Here is a 22,543-nt window from a genome sequence, read left to right as displayed (position 1 = left end):
TACCGCTCCTGTGACCGACGCTACCGTCTAGCGGCCTACCGCTCATGAACCATGATCGAAATCAAAGAAACTGATAATATTACCGTACTAAGGTAGATGAAAAGTAGCAGAATATAAATAATTAAATATAAAAATGTTAAACACATTTACTTTTACTCCACTATCAGAGGATTTACTATACCACGTTATTGTATTAAATTATATAGCATTACCAGAAGATTGTACTGATGCGGTCCTAAAGAGGACTTAGCTTCTTCTTAGTTATCTTCTGGCTGTCATTGTACTTTAGACACATAAAAAAAAAGTTCAAGCGATCCTGTTAGGCATCGGTCAATTGAAGCAGTCGTATTTCACCTTTGTTAATAGTCGCCATTTTACTACTAGAATCAGATATAAAAAACACTGACAGCCATCCCTATTTTTCATTCAACACAGATACTTCCATGCCTCACAACATGGCCAGAAATTTGTGTCCAAAGTTGGCAGATCGCAGCCGCAATTCAGGAAGGTGACAGAGCAGCATCGCAGATGTTGCTTCTGTCATATTTCGTACAATTTTTTGTTTAAGATGACCCCACAGATAGTCTGTCGTCTGATTGCGGGCACCGCTAACAAGATCAACAAGATTCATCTGATGCGGTGGACCATCCAGATATAAACAAGGCCAAAGAGGGAATTAATCAAGAACAAAACATGTGATTCATACTCATTACCAAAGACCAAAAGATCACTTTTTGAATTAGATACAGCCCGGTAGGTATATTTCACAAGTGTACATCAGCGTAGCCACCGAGGGAGGGGTTTCGAAAATAGATCAATGAGCTTCTATTACTCTTGTGACGCTAAATCTTCGTGCATGTGAACTTCGTGCATTACGTTTTAATTTGCGTTTGCTTCGTAGTTATAAATGTATGACGTAATAGTAGAAAATATCGTAGTGCTTTCGTTTTATGATTTTAATTATTCGCTGACATTTCACTTTCGCGATTTTTATCACGCATTAATATTTGGATTGATGTTCACGGCGTATTATCGTTCTTTAAATCGAGAAAATGACTCAAGCTACAATTAGCCTCGAATATTATGCATTTACTAACAGCTGTGGATTAATAGAAATCAAGTACAGTTTTTTTTTTTTTTTAATTGAGCTGAGAAGGACTGGAAGTGTTAACAATGAATCTAGTGTTTTCTTATTTCAGTGCTTGCATTCTTTTGATTTTGAAAGTGTAAGATGCAGAATACATATTGTGTATAACACGATTATATCTATTGTTAGTATTAAATATTATATCTGAATAAATTAAATATATTCGTTGTGAATAAGATAAATTCATTCTGTTTGATGAGCACTGCTTGTGTAGACAGCACATTTAAGAGAGAGCAGTTATTAAATGTGAAATTTAACTTATTAAATATATACAAATACAAATTAATAAAGTTTACTTATTGCATTCGCCAATTTATAGCTAATTCAGAATAAAATTCTGCATTGGCTATTATTATAGAACATCTTTTTCATATAGACTGCAATAAAAAGGGCTGACTTCTATTTACATAATATATAATTGACGCAAATATTTTTCTCCTATGCATAATTTTATGTAAAGATAGCACTTTGGCTCAGATGTTTATGACATATTTATTTCTTCGTGTTATTTACCACTTATTAAGTAATGGATATTTTTGCGGAGTGTCCAACGTTTATTTCAAATTCTTTCAACAAGGTAGTGAAATCTTCACAACTGCTTAAAATTTTCAGAAGAAATCGACGATGCTTTAGTTACTTTGTACAGGAAATGGCGTGGCAAAATATTTGCAGCCATATTAAAGCACGCGAAAGGTCATGTGACATGACAGAAATATTACTGGATACTCATTGGTCCATCCTAGAAGCCACTCCCTCGGTAGCTACACAGATGTGCACTTGTGAAATATGCGCCCGGTAGGCCACCTGTTGAAAGAATACTTTTTTTCATTTCTGCGTCATTATAATATATTTTTAATTAAAAATTCGTTTATGAAAATTTTAAAGTTTGTCATTCGAAGATGTGCTTACTAAAAAATCTAACTAATAATTACACTTCAGGTACAGTTAGAGGCAGTGTAGAATTTAAAAAATATATTATTCACGTCCCCCCCCTTTTTTTTGCATTGGTCTTGATTATACTACACTCACTTTTCTCCACAACGTATCATGTGGACTCTCCTGGATCGTCCAACCGGTTTCCCGGACTTTTCCCATCGGACTTCTGGCCTCGGATATCCATCCGCATGACATTCCAGGACGCACATGTCCGGCTCAACATGGACTTGTAGTGGCTGGACGAAACACGGTGCGCAGGCACGCAAGCTGTGAAATATGACAAGTATAGATTTCATTAATTTCTATTCATTTCTGCAATCATACAGAGATATACAGGGTGATTCATAATGTCTTCTAAAATTTCGAAAATTAATAGCACAATAACAAATATAGTAAACAAGAGCATATCACTACATAAAATATGTGTTCAATTTCTTATTTAGCTTACAAGGTTTCGATATGTGCATGCCTAGTGACGAGCCTGGCTTCGGTATCAGTTGACGGCCTGTACATTTTGCATCAACAGCTTAGAAGTTAATCCCATTGTAACATTTGTTTGCAAAATGCTGCATCAGTAAAAATCTTAATGGCTCAAAAGACATTATAATATGGTGTAACGAAAATAAAGATGCCTTAAAGAATCAATTTCTGAATAGTATACTTCTATAAAAGTGCAAATATTGAAGACTCAAAAAACCAGATCCTGCCTTTGATATCAAATACAGTAATGAAATGAGTATGATTAAATAACACTATATATTCATGCAGTAATAATGAAACGGTTATAAGCTAATTTTTATTATTATTTTGTTTGATATTGCTGAAATTAATAGTTGCAGTTTACGGTCGATAGAGTTTAAAAATAAAAGAGCCATGTTTTGATATAACTAAGAATACTGCAAATCATACTTTAAGAAACTCAGCGTGAAACTTCTATTTGTTATTGGAGCATAATCGTAAGTACTACCTATTTATACACACATCATATAAAATCATGTACGTACAAGTGCTTATTTTTTCAGTATTCATGTTGAATTCAAATGTAAAAACACTCTTAATATCACTAATCATTGGACATATTTTTCTACAAATTTTTCTCTTACACACAGGGTTTTAATTTTAAATTGTTGCATTAAATGCTTATAAAATTCTGATTCTGAATCTCGATTTTTTTTAAATTTCGAATGATGACATAAGAGCTAAATAAAATGTTTTAACGTAATTGCATAGGCAAGGGGAAAATTACATTAATATTTTAATGGTCATGCTGCCTTAGTTCGCATTCCAGTTATGGACCACAATGGACGCAAATGAACACAGCTCGCATTACAAATTTAAGACTGACAGATATCACTACTCACATTTGAAAAGAATGAATTGCTTAATCTCGTAATCGCCGAAGGGTTAATTGAAAGCATATTTAATATAACCGCTATTGAAGGAATACGCATATCTGTTTTTCAGAAACTTTAGATCAAGACCTATATTGATGAAATTAATTTGATATTATTTGAATTGCAAATTATATTTTTTTACCTCGATATGTCTGATCATTTTGAGTGCACTTCATACAATTGTTCCCATCGATGCAATAACTTCTGTACCACCTAAAATGTCTGTAACTGATACAATGCCATGCCACAAAAGCTGAAAGGGAGGGGGGGAATATATTGCGTTTTGGGCGTAACGTTTTAAAGAGTGACTACGCTTCGCTCTTTCTTAATAAACTACCATTCATTTCTTTTTTAGATATAACATCATATTAATGAATTACAATTGATAAAAGATCTTCGCGTTATTAAATTGTAAGAAAGAAAAGCACATTACATAAAAATTTTAAATTAGACAAAATAATTTTAGTCTTAAATTAACAGTGATAGTGTAGAAAGATTCCATACATTTCAGAAGATGATGATGGTCCTACAATCGATTCTAGGAGTTTTTCCACCCCATGCAACACTATTCTTATCATTAACTTACTGCTTAACTACATGTTAGTTGTATATTTTAGACTAATTTTATCACATCAAAAAACGTACAAAAATGTACGTGTTGCGTCATTAATATTGCCGTCTCTGGATGAACTAGTGTCAATGTAGAAAGGTAAAAATATTATCAATCTAAAGTTTAATTTTGCGTAATTAAAACACATAAGTGTAGTAATACAGATAGCTATATCTCTAATGAAAAATACACTTTTCGTAGAGATACAAAGTGTTGTCATAACCTTTTAAATAAAATATCGCAAAACACAAATTTTTTAATCGCCAACTGGACAGTCGGTGGGCAGTTGTTGACAACTTGGAGAATCTTAATTTAGAAGGCAAACAACAAAAATCAGCGTTATGTTTTCAAATTTTCACAGGACTAGTTTCGATGGTTTTACCGAACCATCAGCCTCAGCTGCAAAAGCGCAAATGAACGAGATAAAATATAATGATTAGATAAAATAAGAACGCTTGGACAGGAGGCAAGATGCATCTGTTGATGAAACCAGAACTAAAACATAGTTTCTTTAAAGGCTGAAGGCAAAGATGGATTAGAATTTAGTTAACTAGAACAGAAGGATTTTTTATTCAATGTGAAATGCTTCTAGAAAATACAGTTCACCAATGGAAGATGCTTTTTGATTAATGTTGGCAGCAGAAAATTTGAAAGTGTGATTTTCGGACCAACAATGTTGAGCAACAGAAGATTTCTGTGTTTTCTTTTTTCTAACATATGCCTCATGTTCCTTAACGCGAAATTTTAAGGCTCTCTTAGTTTGGCCAAAGTAAATTAATACACACTGGCAAGGAATCCTGTAAATACCCCAGGAATTCATACCCGGAATGGGGTCCTTGAGTATGGGACTCGGAATTTTATTGATGGGAGAATAAACGACACGAAAGTTAAATTTCTGCAAATTACGTGCAACTTTATAGCTAATTGATGGAAAGAAGGGAATGACAACATAATTTTTATAATCTCCTAAAACAAAAGTCTGGCTTTTGGTGTGTTGAGATGAGAATTTTTTAACTGCTTGATTAATAATATTGGGTGAAAAGCCCCTGTCAATGGCTCTTATTTTTAAATAATTTAGTTCTTCATCAGGGGATAGTACATACTATATATGCAGAATCTATCAGAAACCTGACTGTCTTAGAGTATACACAGACGGATCACGTTCAGTCGATTCAAGAAATGTTGGTGCGGGCGTATTTTGTGAATTATTCTTATTTTATATTTAAAACTACTTTTGATGTTGCAATTAAGGCAGCTCTACGGCAACTTCTGATTAGAAATTTGACTTCTTTAACGTTGTGACTCTGTTCAGGCTATTGATTCTGATGTCGCAGCTACATCTTTAAATGCTTAGAATTTATTTGCAACAACCCAAGAGGAAAGATAATGAGATTTCTTTTCAGCTGCTAATCATATTATTAAACACACTTCAGCCTCTAAGTTCCATCAAGACTTCGTGTGTAGAAATTTTACAAAAGGTTGGCTGAAGACTATCCAGGACAATATCCCTGATTAGCATCGTCCTATAGTTGTAGCGACATTACAACTAGCTACTAGACATAACTGCTTGGCGGAGCAACTGGTTCGCAATCCTGCCAACCCCAGCCTGCCAATTATGCAGCAATGGTATTATTGTTAGAGACCGTTTTATGTGGTACACTGCAATTCGTCGAAAAGCTGAGTTTAAATGATATTAGTATGCGAACTGAGCAACTTTTACTTCTGTATTCTTTTGTTTATGCAGCTTATTTATGTACGTATATTATTATGTTATTTTGTTAATGCCAAGAACTTTGCCCCCCTGGAAATATATATGCATATGTATGCAGAACCTTCCGTCAACATACTGGTGTCCAAGGGCAATTTGACATTGTGTAGATGTCATGAACAATGTTTTTCAATCCCTATTACTTCCGACCACTTTTAACACTTTACCTTGGACAGCTATACGCAATAATGATTTCTGTAGCATATTATGAGCGATACCCATAATATTACCCATAATATTACTGTATTGCAATTTGTTATTTAACATGCTATATATGCAGTGCTTTAAATACTGTATACAATATTATACTACCGATGTAACCTAAAATAAATAACACATTCATACATTGCGCCAGGCATTGCTAAATACGCTACCATAAATAACCTATTCAATATTATATTGCGGAATTAAAACTCAAACCTAGTGGATATACACTGCTACAAATTAGTGAATAATATATACATAAATATATATACATTTCAATATATTTCCTAAGTAACAGGCTTAAATGTTAGATTTGAATGTGATTATGAATGAGAAACATGTGGAGCTACATAGCATTACCTTAATACTACAATATAGCATTACCTTAATACCGTAATACGTTTATTTTAAATACTATTTATATATATGCTGACAGTAAATACAACTTTTGACAATTGCGAGATTACATTTGTAGTGTGGTTTGTGAAATATTCTTCTCTAGTCGTAATACAAATAAGAGCTTAAAAAAGGAGTACATTACCGTTATTACTAAAATGGAGTGTGAAGGGAGGAATAACGGTATAGTAAGCATTATACTTGTTCGAAACACGTAACTGATTCTCGTGTCCTCAACTTAATTTTTTATTACCCATATCTTAAAGCAGTTTTTCAAGATTTATCAGTTAAATTAATGAAAATGTAAAAGCTCTGTTTTCTTACATATCTTTTCGTATTATTAGGAACAAAAGTCTGAATTAGCATTGCTTTTTGAAATTCCGTTGTCTGTAATGTTTCCTGTATAAGGAATTTGACTGAAAAGTAGATTACCAGAAATAACTCACAACAAACACTTATCTAGCTCTAATCAAACGAAAGCTTTTTAGAAAAATGTGGACAGAGGAAGCTAATTTGAACTAAAAAAATTTAAACAATATGTAGGTGCCTTATAACAGCCATAATTATAATAGCATTTACAAGAGCTGTTGGCAAGCATTAGGAATTCTGAATTGCCTTTCTTCTTTGGTATCAAAGACATGGAAAAGGAAATTAATATGTCATTTATCTGATTTTTGTTACAGAGAAAGAGGAATTATTTTATAATATAAAATTTTGCTTAACCTATAGTTTACCATTTTGAAGTCCATGTCATGTAAATCCTTGATTGTTTTTAGTATTAAAATTAAAACTTTAATAATGGCCACTATTATTTATTTGCAACTGACACAAAAAAAGATTCCTTTGTGGTACTTCTGTTCTCCTTCGATGCAGAGAACAGCGTTGTCTATAAGACTTTCCAGAGATATAAAATTTTAGTGTACCATTGACTGTTTTGTAACAAAAAGGACACGGCGAAAAATTCCGAACATTAAAACCTTTAAGAAATATAGCGCTATAGACTTGCTTTTACATTAAATCGATTCCTGATGCTAATTATTAATTTCTTTAACAACGCCTGTTTTGTTGATGATTCGAATGGAATAGTCTGTTATCTAAAAAATCTTGAATGTTAAGTTCGAATACGAATGCCATGAAATGAGACATTTATCTTAGGTATAAAATTACAGTCATAGGAGTTTCTGTTCAAAGAGTACGGCGAACGACAGAAAATTTCTTAGCATGTAAGTTAAACATATCTTGGTGGAATCCGTTATATAACCTAATATTGTAGATATAATGTTAATGTAATAAAAACTTACCTCCTTCTGCCAATACGAACTGACATCTTCTTTGACCTAAGAGTAAATAAGAAAAACGTTAACTGTTTGAATAAAACAATCAATTTCTCAGGTAGACGTGAAACAAAGAAGGATGCAGAAGTAAACAATATATTTCGTAATAATGCTTTGTAATAGCTTTTTAAAGAATGAAAAGTTTTCTATTTTATTTTTCATTCTTTTCAATAAAATTTTTAAAGTAAAACGTTAAGGCAAACTTGTAAAACATAACTATGATAGACGACAAAATGTAATAAACTGACAAGTAATAAGTGAATTCATTTTAGCTATAAATTGTATAAGTTCACAGGTGCACAGTTTATAAACAATTGTACAAAGATAAACTTTAACAAAGAAAGTGTTAAATAACACAAGTAGTACATTAAAGGAATTTCTTATGTCTGTTAAATTTTTTCGAAAAAAGATATGCAAAATTCGATTTAAAAATTTAAAGCATTATTTTATTGAATAGTTTTAAAATGATTACAATATTTTAAAATGCAATTCTTATTTAATGATGAAAATTTTTCAATGCTTTCATTAATAATATTTACTGTATTTATAAACTTTTTATTGCTTTTATATAATTCATTCATTTCTTTCGTGTAAAACAACAAGTATTAAAATTATACTTGTAAGTTTTCTTTAGTTTCTACTTCTGTTATCGCTATTAACAGTTTGGAAACAGAAAGCATCCGCGCAAATGAGAAAGAATTTGAATAGACATTTTCTCATCTGGATACATTAATTCTCTAAAACTTTTATTAAATTTGTCACTTCGTAAACAGCAAGGCTTTCATGTTAAAGACCTTAAATTACTTATAGTAGTAACAGCTCTAATATGCTGTTACAGCATGTTGCTTAGTACTGTAGTAACAGCTCTAATATGCTGTTACTACAGTAATCTGTGTTATACAGAGGCAGTTATTCGCACACTTTTTAGACGCTTTTGATTTGCTGTGAAAAAAAAAAAAAAAAAAAAAAAACTTTTGCTTGGAAATTTTTTTTAACTGCAGCTATATATTTGAAAGTATAAATTATCGTCTGCTACTTGACAGTTTTGTTTTCATGAGAAATGTCGCTTTTAAAATGTGGGGTCCCACCCTTTTATCTAACAGCTAAATGTGTAGGAACCTCGTGAACAGTTAAGCGAATAATCGCTTTAGTTCAGGAAGAGAGACATAAACTCAAGAAGGGTTAATTACCCTTTATTTTTCAAAATAGGAATTTAACAGACGGCTCTTTTCTCAGCGCGTACAGCAAAGCCTCCACTTGGGCTTGAACTCAAATTAATACGAAATAAGACTTAACTAAAAAGATATAGCCGAAGCTATCAAAATTCTAAGTAGTTGTCTCCTAAATATCGAATAAGCTAGCGAAGCTATCAAAGGCCTGAAATACGGCCGAAAGTATTAACAGCTTAGAGACGTAGCCGAAAGGCGAACGCGCCCTAGTCAGAAACTCTGAGGTTCTCCACCGAAGTCCGTGGAACTTCGACTTAAATACAACTCTTACTCATTTGCATTAAACGCGATTCTAAAAGCAGATTCTGGTAGGAAATTGTAAGCTGAAATTCGGAAGGACAGGAAAGTAGCTTTAACTAAAGCTAACTGTTAAAAACTTAGTATAAACCTTACAAAAGAAAAGATGGATGGCAGACTGTGTTCTTTCCGAAGAACATTATTTGCATCTACACTGGTATGCAAAAATTAAGGACGAGACAGTTTTTTCAATATAACTTTGTACAAAAGCTTTCCAAATCAACACATTTAATACCGTAAGATCCCCAATACGTAAGGACATGAGTAATGTAAGCAACACTTACTAAAAGAGAAATCAGAGGGATAAAAAGAAGCTTTATTGAAAAAGTAGCATGGAGCGCAATGCGACTGAAGGCCGAAACATCCCTGTGATGGGTGTCCAGCAAGAAACATCCGGTCTTTAATAGGGGATATGATCTCCCCTGACTGCTAGGCAGGTTTCACAGCGTCTGCCCATGCTGAGAATGAGGGTGTCAATGAGTTGTTGAGGCATTGCTGCCCATTCGTCTTGCAGCGCCAATCGAAGCTCCGGAATCGTTACTGGTGGTAAGGTGCGAGCTGAAAAGCGTCTGCCTAGAAAATCCCATACATGCTCGATGGGATTCAGATCCGGAGATCGTGCCGGCCAATCCATACGTTCAATATCCTCACTCTCTAAGAGCTGTTCGGCAGCTACTGTGCGATGCCATGCTGCATTGTCGTCCATGAAAAGGAACTGCGGACCCATAGCACCTCTAAAAAGACGCACATATGGAAGAAGAATCTCGTTACAATAAAGGGTCCCGTTGACTGAACCTGCGTCGAAGATGTGAAGGTCTGTACGACTACCAAGCATGATGTCTCCCCAAACGAGAACACCGCCACCTCCATACCTGTCCCTTTCAATGATGTTCGAGGAATGATTGCGGCTTCCCCGCTCTCTCCAGATGAGTATGCGATGAGAATCGCTACTCAGACTGAATCTGCTCTCATCTGTAAAGAGTACTCGTCCCCATTCATTGTCTCTCCAATTCCGGTGTTCCCGGCACCACAGAGAACGCCTTCTCCGATGGGCAGGCGTTAGAGGTACACACCGTACAGGGCGTCGTGCAAACAGACCACCACCGTGAAGTCTTCTGGCCACGGTAAAACGCGATATCGGTCGTCCAGTCGCCTGTGTCGTGTGTCTAGGTATTTCTCCCGCTGTCTGCCGCCTGTTTCTTCTGACCTGTAAAGCAATATACCGGTCATCTGCGGGTGTGGTTCCTCGTGGACGACCACTACTAAACCCCCGGATAGCTGTTCCTGTAGTTTGAAATTGTCTCCAAAGTCGTGAAACGATGCTGTGAGCAATTCCGAACTCTGCAGCCACACTTGTCACACTGCGGCCTTCCTCCAACTTCCCAATGATTCGACCTCGGGTAAAAGCATCCAGATGTCGTCTAACAGATTGATCATTCGCCATTTCTCGCTGAGGCAGCAACTCGGTGTGATTTTAACTGCTATACGGCGTGCTATCTCTTTGCCAGAAATACTGATCTTACACCGACAACATGCTTTATACTACTCAGACACTCCCCCATTACGTCTACCTGCATATCTGCACATGTGCTACCGTACATCACCTTACTTAATCTCCTGATTGGTCTTTCTGTCCGCTCTGCCTCTTCGTTCAGCTGATATGCTAATTTTTCGACTTCGTCCTTAATTTTTGCACACCAGTGTAGTTATTAAAAAACGTTGTGAAAGGCATTGGCTTTCGATAGTCTAAAGCTGCGAGAGGTAATGTTTGTCAATAAGAAAGGAAATAAATGTCAAAATTTAGCTTCATGTGGAAAAATTGTTCCAAATACGTATCCAAGAATAAAACGGAATGTGTCGAATGTTGAGAAATTAAGATCTTTAATGTTAAAGGAAAATCCTCCAATTCAAGGGGCAATTGCAAAATCATTAAAATGCTCAGTATCACCCGTGAAAAAAGTGATTAATGCTGATTTCAATCTTAAAAAAGACAAATCTGAAAGGCTTCAGATTTTAAATTGCGTCCAAAGAAGCTTTTTTTTTTTTTTTTTTTTTTTTTTTTTTTTTTTTTTTAACGTTTTGTGTGTTACCTTTATTTATTAAATATCATGTTCTACATACTCAAACTATAAAATTCAGTTCAACAGCAATATCGCAGATTAATTTTAAAATAAGCATATCGTTAGATTTTCCGATACAGAGTCTCGCGCGCTGGAGATGCTTTTTTTTCGAACAGTGTTGCCATTGCTCGCTTTGAAATCGTTTAGTTTTTTTTTAATCAAAAATTCGCTGAAGTTATACAAATTATGAAATCGATATTAAAACAAATTTCAGATTCAAATTAGGGCTTCCACATGGCCATATTCTATGGAAGATTACATAGTTCAAATTTTGATGGCTCTAGGTACCGTTGTTTATCACAATGCGAGAAACATACATACATTATGCATAATCTTCATTATTTAATTTCTTTAAATATAAGAGAGGATGATAATATATGGTGGCAACGATTTTAAAAGTGATACAGCCTTTCAAAGTTTTCGAAGCAAAATGCCAAAACGAAGTTAATAGTCCTTCAGGGCAAATTTTCCATTTGGACTAAAAAGCAAAAAAAAAAAAAAAAAAAAAAAAAAAAAAAAAACATAATGTGCTCTAACATAACATTCTCCAGGATATATCGCCGAACGCTGAACGCGCAGCAGAATTTTTTATGAAAAACATTGATCCAGACAAAAATGGAAATTAATGTCGCAATAGAGGAATCTTGGGTGTACTTAATTGATTGCCAAAAAAAAGAGATCCATTTATTATCATCAAAGAGGAGAAATAAAACCTTAAAACATGGTTCAAGGAACAAAAAGAAAAATTTTCTAAGGGATTTACGATTGTTGCTGGTTTTTCATATAACAGCAAATTAAAAGTAGAGTGGAGAAAAATATTAAGATCAACTCCGCATACTATCAAAAACGTATTTTATACCCAATTTTCAAATACCAATACCTTCTCTTAAAACGCAATGTGATCAATCACTAGAACTGCATCAAGACAAGAAAGCAACCACACCACAAAATCTACTCTTAATTTCCAGGAAAAATGGAACAAGAAATGGGTATCAAGTCCATACCCTTCACTCATATCCCTACTAAATTTTGTGCTCTATCAATGTATTTTTATGATTTTGGACTCTTAAAAAGCGGGTTGTCCAAACGTCGAGTTAGTCCAAACGTCCTGCTTAGACTGGAAAACTGTTCAAGAGCAATGGGATACCTCTTCCGATAATACAAAAGGCTCGGAAATTAAATTAATTTGTCTCGGAAATTACGGTGTATAAAGACAGTAAAGAATAAGGGTTATCAATTAGAACATTTAAAACATAAAAATGTTACGTAAAATATTTCTGTTAATTACAATGAAAATCGTCTAAAAATGTGCGAACAGCTATTTTTAGACGTTTACATATAGTAAACGTCTAAAAATGGCTGTTCGCACATTTATAAATAATAGTGTTATAGTTTACATAGTTATAGTTGTAGTATAGTTTCTTTCATTAATCTTTAACTGCCACTTTTCATATTAAAGACTATTGATAATGCTTATCTTCTTTAATTTACATTCTTTAATGCTTATCGAGGCTGATTTGAAATGGAAAGAGGAGAAAGAATGGATTACATTGTTTGAGTAGACTCGACCATTAATTATCCTGCCGTATTGATATATCCTATTTGAGATCCAACAGATCGTTCTTTACGAAATTATTTCTCACACATATCACTAAGAGCTGAAATATATATTTCAAAATACCGTTTATGTAGCATTTATACGGAATTACGACAACATTTATGAAACTACTGAAGTTTTTTGATGTGGTCATTCCACCTGACCTGGAAAATTAATTCTTTGATAATTAATTTTAAGTTTTACTCTGAGGGTATAAAATGTCTTTAGAACTGAGTTTTAGTTACAAGAATATGTAGTTTTATACTATTTGACCCAATATGATATTAAAATAATAAGTTTCGTTAAATCAGCCTTTCTATCAAGCATAATTAAGCCGGCAGTAAATTCACCATTTACAAATGTACTGTACACAAATTAAGCGAATACAATTTTTGTAAAACCAAGCGCGGCCATTTTGAACTATCATAAGTTGTTCTTCGATAAATAAATAAATTTTGACTGAACGGCCTTGGTAAGATATACAAAGATTTAAGCCCTTTTTTTAATTTTTTCAAAAGCAAATAAAAACATAGTTTTTTTTTATTGAATTATAAATTATTAATATCGACGGAAAAAAAAGTACTTTTTCGATTTTTTTACTGTGATTTAGAGTCTGACTTTCTTTGGTAGCATAAACTAGTTTCAGACTCCCAATAGACTTGGTGCGAATTATCGCTTGGTCTAAGGTAGGAACAGAGTCATGAAATGGTTTAAACTACTTGTATAACACAAATTTCTTCTCTATAACTAAAACAACTTAGGGCTAATAATTAAGACAATGAATTATGACGAACACCAATTCATTAATGAAGAAATACACACAAAAGAATAAAAAATGAGAAATTTTACAAGCTGCATTGCCCGCGCGCAGAGTTCAAGTCAAGTAACTAAAGAGTCAAGTAACTAAAGTTCGTTGTGTCATGTGACCTGTAAAAAGGAAAAAGAAAGTTTATATGAGGGTGAATCTCGCATCACGTGATCTAGAGCAGATGCTCTTTTGGAAGAATGACTTACGCCATCTGTTACACCTTTTTATTGAATCAGAATTTTATTGTAAATGCACGTCTCCTACTTAACAACACAACCACAACTTGTGACGATGAAGCTTTTAAAGTCAAATTCAAATTTAAAACTAAGCCTAGTAGGCAAAGACTACGCAGTTGATTTTAACAAAGTTGGCTTACAACTTCTCAACGCGGTAACAATAAAATGTCGAAGAATTTCAATCGTATCCGAGCTGGCAAAATCTAGCAATGTGGCGGCGAGAAGCAGAAACATGCTCTGTTTTACAGTCCAAAACCCTCGACTTAAGTACTCTGAAACTGATTTGTATTTTGGTAAGGAAACGGAAAGGAGAAGTGACAGTAAAGATAAAATTATAAATAACTGGTTAATTAACATAATAATCCTACAACATATTTGCAGTAAAAAAGGTTCATAGAAAACATTTGCTTCTATAATGCCATTTTCACTTACTAATGTTGTTTAAAAAAAAGAAGAAAAAGTTATGATGTTCTATTTTGATCACTGTGGTGCATAGATACAGTCTAGCGTTTCACTTCAATTTTAAAATAAAATACTTGGTATGTTTAAGTATTTTTATACTCGTTACATGAAGATTTAAAAAAATTAAAAAATAAGACATTGGGAAGAGCATTAGATAATTAAAAAGAATAACAGAAAGTGTTTATTACCTTAAACAAGCACCTTCGTTTTTTGTACGAAAATTATTCAGCCGTGATCTTGATCTTATTTCGGTCAGCTCCGCATTCAAATAAATGTTGCAACATTATGCTCGAGATTTGTTTTCATAGTCTTGAAACTCAAGATCCGTTTGTTCTTCAACAAAATCAGCTGGCGACTTAACTAGGTATTTTCCCCTCAAGGTAAAATCCATTCGGCGGAGCAATCTGGATCAAAAAAGAAAAGGATCATGTCAGAAAACAGTTGACAGCGCCCCAAATTATGATTAGAATTTTTTCTTTAGAGTGGTAAGAAATTCATATTTCGAGATGTTATAGTATCTGTTCATATAGAGTTCAGTCACGGGGATTTTGCTTTCTTCTATTAGTAATTACATGCAGCTAGAAACTTTTGCTGGCTGCCTGTCCGTGAACTAAAAATATTTTTTAAGCGAATTTTATGAGCACCTGAAACAAGCGTACGGATTATTTCTTTTGATTAAATCACAATACTGTCTCAAAAGTAGTCATCACAACATAGATAAAATTTGAAAATAGTATAAGCGCTGCCTACAGTATTGAAAAAATGAGAACTAAATCTCGAGAACAAAATTAAACATATTTTTTACCAGCAAGTAAACCAATTAGTGACAGGGAGAGTTTTTATATTCAGTTTTGTAATTACATATTTTAGACAAATAAATGTAGGTGATAGATAAATATAGGTGATATATAAATATAGATGATATATATAAATATAGGTGATAAATGAATATAGGTGATAAATATAGATAAATATAGGTGAATAATTTTCTTTTGATGTGATTTAAGTCTGTATTTTACAGTGCAACGCAGAAAAATAGTTGGTTCAAGTAAGTGAATGTGAGTCAGATCTCTGGAAAACACTTGTCTTTCATAAGCCTTTGAATCAACAGAGATTAAACATTAAGTATCGGTAAGTGATAGAATCGACAGTTTGTTTCAATTTTTGGAATAGCCCGCAAAAACTATACGCCTGCCTAAAAAAAAGGATTTTTTCATGAAGGACTTTCTAAGGGAAACTGGCTTTAATTTTCCCCAAAATTTCATTAAATATGTAACGGAAAGTTGATACAACTATATCTGCGAATTAAAATGAACTGATTGTTTTCTATTTTTCTCTTGAGACTGAAAATAAACCTGTACATAAATTAAAACTTTGGGTAAATATAGCAGGATTCATAACATAAGTGAAATTCCTGGTTTTATCTATATCAGCATTAATTGTACTGTTTTAAACTTTTATCTGACAGTAGAATGAATTAATAATGGATTAATCTAATTTATTTTTTATTATACCTGGAAATATAGTATAGTGCGATTTGTATTATTCATGTAAAATTCAGTGATGACTCATTACCATGCAAAATTGAATTTTGAAATATGAATTATTAGGATATGTATTGTTTGTAATCCTTACATAAAAAATAAAAATCTCCATTTCAGCTCAAAAAAGCTAGAGTGTGGGAGGCACTGGAGATCTTTCCGGTGTAGAACAATATGAGCCAAATAGTTTGTAGAGACATTAGGTTATTTTTTAAGCTGAAAAACATGAAAAGTGAGAAATGCCCTCACCGGAACTCGAACCATGGACCTATCGAATACGCGCCGAGTATGCTGGCCATTACACCACGAAGGCATGCTAAGAAGGCGGTAGAAATACCTTATATACTCTCTTTTTTAAAGGGCGATGCGGATTAGGGGACCCAATCGCAAAAATCCTGGTGGTGGAGAATCATGATCCACAACCTTTTTTTAGTTCGGGTGCCACTGTAGAGACATTGGGTTATTTTGAAGCAGAAGAGATGAAAAATGAGAAATGCCCTCGCCAGGACTCGAAACTCGAACCTCTCGACTAGCGCCGAGTTACTGGGGTTACACCACGAAAGCATACTAAGATGGCGGGAGAAATACCTTATAAGTTTTCTCCAGAATAGCATATACTCATCACCCTAGACAGTCTAGGGTTAGGAGGGATTGATTGCTAATCCGAACTCTAGGGTACGAAGTTGAATCTTAATTAAAGTTTAAATGTTTGCGTGCGTCCTTTCCCCTTTCTCGCAGGTGTAATATCGGTTTCTCTTTGTATTGCATCCTTGGCAAAGCTCTCGGTGGTAAGATCACGAAATGACTGATGGATTCAGTTATTCGCGAAGAAAGCAAAAGCTGCACGTATTCCACTATTTCGGAAAAAGTAATACATGTGCTCCAGTTTGATTTACTTAGCTAGAAAATGTACACTGCGGGGGGGGGGATGGGAGAGTCCATATCTTCCGTTTTACTGGGCCGATCGGCGAAATTCAAATTGCGTTTTTCATGTCTCGAAAGCGCGACTTAGGATATATATCATATTTATATATATATAGCATTGTTCTAACATAGGTATTTTGACGCAAAATGGTACTTTTTTCCTGAAATAACATACCAATTTCATTTTCATATTTCGATTCTACGACTCAAATTATGCCTAAATATTAAATTTTATAAAATTTATTGCGAAATTTACGGAGATATTCAAAAATTTAACTTGGCGCCAACTTGACGAACTTCTCAATATATGGCAACCTATTTTCCCTTCCCTTCCGTTGTGCAGGATTGCAAAGAAAACGTAACATCGCTCTTATCTTTTTACATTGTGAATGAGCGGGGAAAAAGTGACATCGTTTTTACTTTCAATTAATTTTGAATTAATTTAATCAAAGTGCCTAAACCACATTTGATGTTATTATCGCTTTCAACAAATATGCCAAATTTCAAAACGCGCCAATATATCAATTCAAGTATATCTTTTAAAATTTTAAATAAAAAAGCCCTAATTTTTTGCTGGTATGCTTAGAAATATATCTACTTTAAGATGATGATAAACATGTTATAGGTTATAATTCAAAACTTTTTCGAAAAATTTATTAAAATTATTTAAAAATACAAAAAAAAAAAATAAATAAATAAATCAAAAAATGGGCGAATGTTATTTCGACTGAACCTTGTAAGATTCTCATTAGTGTAATTCTCAGTTACTGTAGAAAGTGACGAATCCTGAGAACTAGTTAGCGAATAATCGCTTAAGTTCGTGTGACAAGAAACAACAAGATGGGAGTGTAACTAACCCTTTATTATTCCAATAAGATTTAACAAAACTCCGTCTCGTAGTGTACAATAAAAGCCGACACTTGAGCTTAAACTTAAGAGACTCAAAATTAAACTAAAACTAAGATTTAGCTAAAGAAATATAGCTGAAGCTATCAAGATTCTAAACGAGTTGGCCTCTTAATTCTATTTCACTACGAAGCTTATCAAGGGCCTGAGTACGGCCGAGCGTAATAACAGCTTTGAGAGAGAGCGTAGCCAAACGGCAGACGCGCGCAAATCAGAAACTCTGATTCTCTCTCCCTCTGTAAGTAACTTCGCGGTTTAAATACCGCTCCTTTTCGTTAAATATTCAGAAAGATTCCAAAACTACGTTCTGGCCGGAAGTAGTAAGTTGAAGTTAAGAATTTGACAGGAAAGGAACTTTAACTTAAAATTTAACTTTTAATAAAATTAACATATTCCTTACAACCTAAATTTCGAAATGTGAAAGGAAGAATCAAATAAGTTTAATAAAAAAAAAGAGAGATGTTTATAAATATATACCAAACTCAATTAACATTGAGGAACATTTGAGAGTTAATTTTCTAAAAACTGCTCGAGTGATTTTTACAAAACTTTGCAGTTTGGCGTAATTTGAGTCGTAGAATCGACATATGGAAAAAAATTGGCATATCATTACAGAAAAAGTCTGATTTTGTGTCGAAATACCTACATTAGAACACTACTATGTATAAATCTAATACATATCGCAAGTCGCGCTTTCGAGACATGAAAAACGCAAGTTGAATTTCATCAATCGGCTCTGTAGAACGCGAGACATAAAACTGTTACTTTTTTTTCCGCAGTGTACTTTCGTTATCAGCTAATTTATAATGTCGTAATATCTTTATGAGTTTAAGGTATATATTTTTTAAGAAGGGCCGATGCTAGAGCTACCACAAGGATTGAGATTGGTGGCTGCACAGAATTAAGGACCACCAAAATTTTGAAGGCACCGACCGACTTGCATAATTTTGAAAAGTCAGAGTCGCGTACCGCGTGGTAAAACCGCGCCCAGGCATTTTTTCTCTTGAGGGAAAGAGGTGAATGTGCGCCCCTATGCACACTCAAATTAACTGCAACTGTGTACTTCTATGCTCAACAAAGGTAACGATATCTTACCATAACTTCTAGAATATTATGAAATCATGATTTTACGCATTCGGAAAATTAATACATGTAATAATTTACAATTTTTGAAAACAAACATTAAAAACTACCTTTTTTACTAAATAACAAATAACACTCAAGTAATATGAATAGTATACTACAATTAATATAAAAAGGTGCTGCATTAATATTCAAGCCTTTTTGGTGATTTAATGTTTTTCGCTTTTAATGAAATAAAATGGACAATACGTTTTTACAAAATCTACTTGATTATTTAATTTATGTTCTATACAGCGATATTTGACATTTTTGGGAGCTAAGAGAAAATTTCGCACATTTTTTTTTTAAATTTCAGTATTTTTCAGCTTCGTTCTCCGTAACCTTAACTGGCGTAACTGGCAACGCTAAAAATAATTTAGAAGTGACTGAATTAAACCGCAGTCTCTCTGTTCAGCAGGCAATTTTTATAGCTTTATTTACCTCGTTTACTTTTTCATCATTATATTCCACAAAGACATATGTGAAAGTGTAAATTGATTTGCTTATGCTGGATGCCTTATTACTGTTTGAAATTTGTATAAAGTAAAAATAACGAGCTGAAAATTACATAAAATACATTATAATGATTTTTCTGTTTCTCTTTAAATATTTAATCGTTAACACTTAATTTTTGATTTGATTTGGTTAATCGATTAAAAAAAAAAACACTTGTTCGCAAGTGATGATGTTCGTGGCACCCCCCCCTTTTAAATGTGCTATTATAAAACGGTCATCTCCATACGTTTTAAAATTGAATTCTAACGATCATAATTTATTTTAAAACGTATCTCTAAAATTTCGCAGCTAAATTGCTGAGCCTATTAGCAATTCACTTGAGGCAAGTGCCTCACTCTTGTCCCGGTTCTGTGACATGGTAGAAAGCCTTGCTGTCAGGTTAGTTATTTTAATAAGCGAAAGACTAAATAGAGTGATGCACTTAGAAAACTTTTATTGATGATACTTAATTCAAAATCAAAAACAGGGTTATAATAACAATACATTTAATTGAACTATGGTAATACTGAACTTATAGTATATCTTTCGCTAAAAAATTTTTTGGGCCTGTTGTCTTGTAACGGTATAAAGCATTTTCTCCTTTCTTTCCGCATGCCTTCGTGGTGTAATTGGAAACATACTCGACGCGTATTAGAAAGGTCCAGTGTTTGAGTCCAGGTGATAGAACTGCACATGTTTTACATCCCTGCTTCAAAATAACTTAGTGACTGCACAAGTGTTGCCCGAACTAAGAGATGGTGGACGATAATTCGCCACTACTAGGATCTGGTGACTGACTTCCCTAATCCCCAGTCACCCTTTATAAGAAGGAATATATAGGATATTTTCACCCTCATTTCCGCATGCCTTCGAAGTGTTACTGGAGGCATACTCGACGCGTATTTCTAGAGGTCCAAGGTTCGAGTCCCGGCGAGAGCACCGCGCATTTTTCACGTATCCTGCTTCAAAATAACCTAATTAATGACTCTACAACGGAACAGATCTTAAACTGGTATTTAGCCAAGATATTTGTGTTTCGGATAGCGAACCATATCATTTTGGCTGATTCAGTATCTTCTGGGAAAGAAACACTGAGCTCTTTTAATGCTGCAAAGAAGCGTTTTAAAAAAACTGTGAAAAAAGCATACGGTGAATGAAGTTTAGGAATTTTAATTCTGTTCTTAAGAGCTCTGTGGAGTTCGGTAGCTACGAGTCTTGATATGCTTTTATTGCAATGGAATATGAATCCTTCGAATTATGGGTCAACTGTTACAGCGCAAGAAAACATGCGAGAAATGTCTTAATTCCCTACTTTCCCTCTTTATTTCCCAAGAGTCTCAGTCAGAGGACGAGCCTCAGTAGATCGCAGTGTGGTGGCTGCTCTTTTACCTAGAACATAAAAATTGATTATCCGGTTCTCACCTCATAAGTAGAGGTATCACCGGAGCCATAGGCTAATTTTGGTTATTAAATTTAATTAAAAAGCACATTTCTAAAGAAACTGATTTCGTGAATTTAGAAACCCCAGTATAATTTTGAAGCCTTCTGACTTGAAGATGTGTTGACCTTACCAACATCTTTATTGATAATATTTACAAAATATACATTGATCCATATAACGAACATTGACAAGATTTGGTCATTGATATTATTTCATTTATATTTTATTTATTATATTTCATTTATATTTATATTATATATTTCATTTATTCATACATGCAAAATATTGATATGAATAGGAATGCAAGAAAAACATAAAATATTAATATAAAATCATTCTATATATTTTGAAAAACATACTGTTAAGATAAGGAAAGTAATAAACATATGTTCGAAATACAAAAGCAATATTAGATGAGAACATGAGGTACAATAAGTAAAACGCTTTATACAAATATATAAGAGGTTGACAAAACTGATAGTACAATGGTAGTTATAATAGGAAGGACTGATTATTCATATAATAATTCTTCATTTTGATATATATATGTTCCATAAGCATGGAAATGATCTTTCGTCCTTTATCATTTAGTACGAGTTTACAGAGAATATCAAATGAACGATTATGCAGTTGGAGTTCGTTGCGTTTATTCGCAATACTGAGACATGTTATTTAGCATATGAATTGCATCTGTTATTAGACCACATTTACATTTGCAGGTTGCCTCTTTTAATTTGAAACTGTTGATGTAGGTTGGGAAGGCACCATGATTGGTCAATACTTGATTTAAAAAGAAATCGCAGAAATGTCTCTTTTCAGAAACTTTGGAGATCTTGAATGTATGTCGCCCGGTTTCTTCCTCTTGCCATCTGGTTTGCCATGAGGCGATAGCTTTGGCTTTAGCTAGTCCTGCTATAAAGCTCATAGGGAGCTTGCACTCTATTCTGTCCGACGAGTACCTATTACTTAGAACACCCAGACCAGTACCTAAGTCGTCTACAGACGACTTGGCGCCTGCACGTCACACCTACACGGTATGGATTTCGAAGCGGGGACCACGTATTCTCAGCGGCCCCTTGAATGCTCCGAGTCGAATAGGCCTCGCCGCCAGAGTAATCTGACTCGTCCGGGACAGATGTGCGCTCCGGGACGCGTAATGGCAAACAGCACATTGAGTTGAACAGTGTTAAACGAATGTCGCATACTGCGCATGCCCATAAACAAATTTGGCGTAATTATTATGTTGGCGCGATTTGAAAAGAGGATAAATACGGTATGTGGTAGATGTACCGCCATCTGATTGTAAACAAATCCGGCGTTTAAGTCTTCGTAGAGTATATGTGCAATGTAAAGTAATTACTGTGTAAAATTAGATTTTTTTCCTGTACTGCTCCAGCAACTGGAAAGTTGAACGATACAATCAAGTTTAAATTCGATTGAAGAGTGCACAAAATGGGTAAAGGAAGTAGCGTAAATGCAGATGCTCCAGCGCGAGCTTCAAACCAAATGCTATTGCGATATTGCTTTCAGGTATGTATATATTTTCCCATTTCAGTAAATTTGATATGTTATATGT

General features: G+C 33.9%; 1 protein-coding gene across 2 annotated transcripts in view; it reads right to left on the bottom strand.

Moving 5' to 3' along the window:
• LOC118192517 (uncharacterized) overlaps window positions 1-22,543 on the bottom strand; it is a 251,275-nt gene that overhangs the window by 178,894 nt on the left and 49,838 nt on the right. For both annotated transcript variants that reach the window (XM_085810942.1, XM_085810941.1), the window contains 3 exons: window positions 14,727-14,942; window positions 7,757-7,792; window positions 2,177-2,350 (listed from right to left, as the gene is read on the bottom strand). In XM_085810942.1, the coding sequence (XP_085667068.1) occupies window positions 2,177-2,350; window positions 7,757-7,782 (200 nt within the window). In that variant the 5' untranslated portion in view covers window positions 7,783-7,792; window positions 14,727-14,942. Of the gene's footprint in view, window positions 1-2,176; window positions 2,351-7,756; window positions 7,793-14,726; window positions 14,943-22,543 lie in introns of those variants that run through there.

This window comes from Stegodyphus dumicola, chromosome 2, assembly GCF_044657685.1.
Source record: "Stegodyphus dumicola isolate Sdum_Otavi_A_Nest chromosome 2, ASM4465768v1".
NCBI lineage: Eukaryota > Metazoa > Arthropoda > Arachnida > Araneae > Eresidae > Stegodyphus > Stegodyphus dumicola.
Note: the sequence above shows the minus strand (reverse complement) of the source record. Positions and strands in the feature narration are given on the sequence as shown.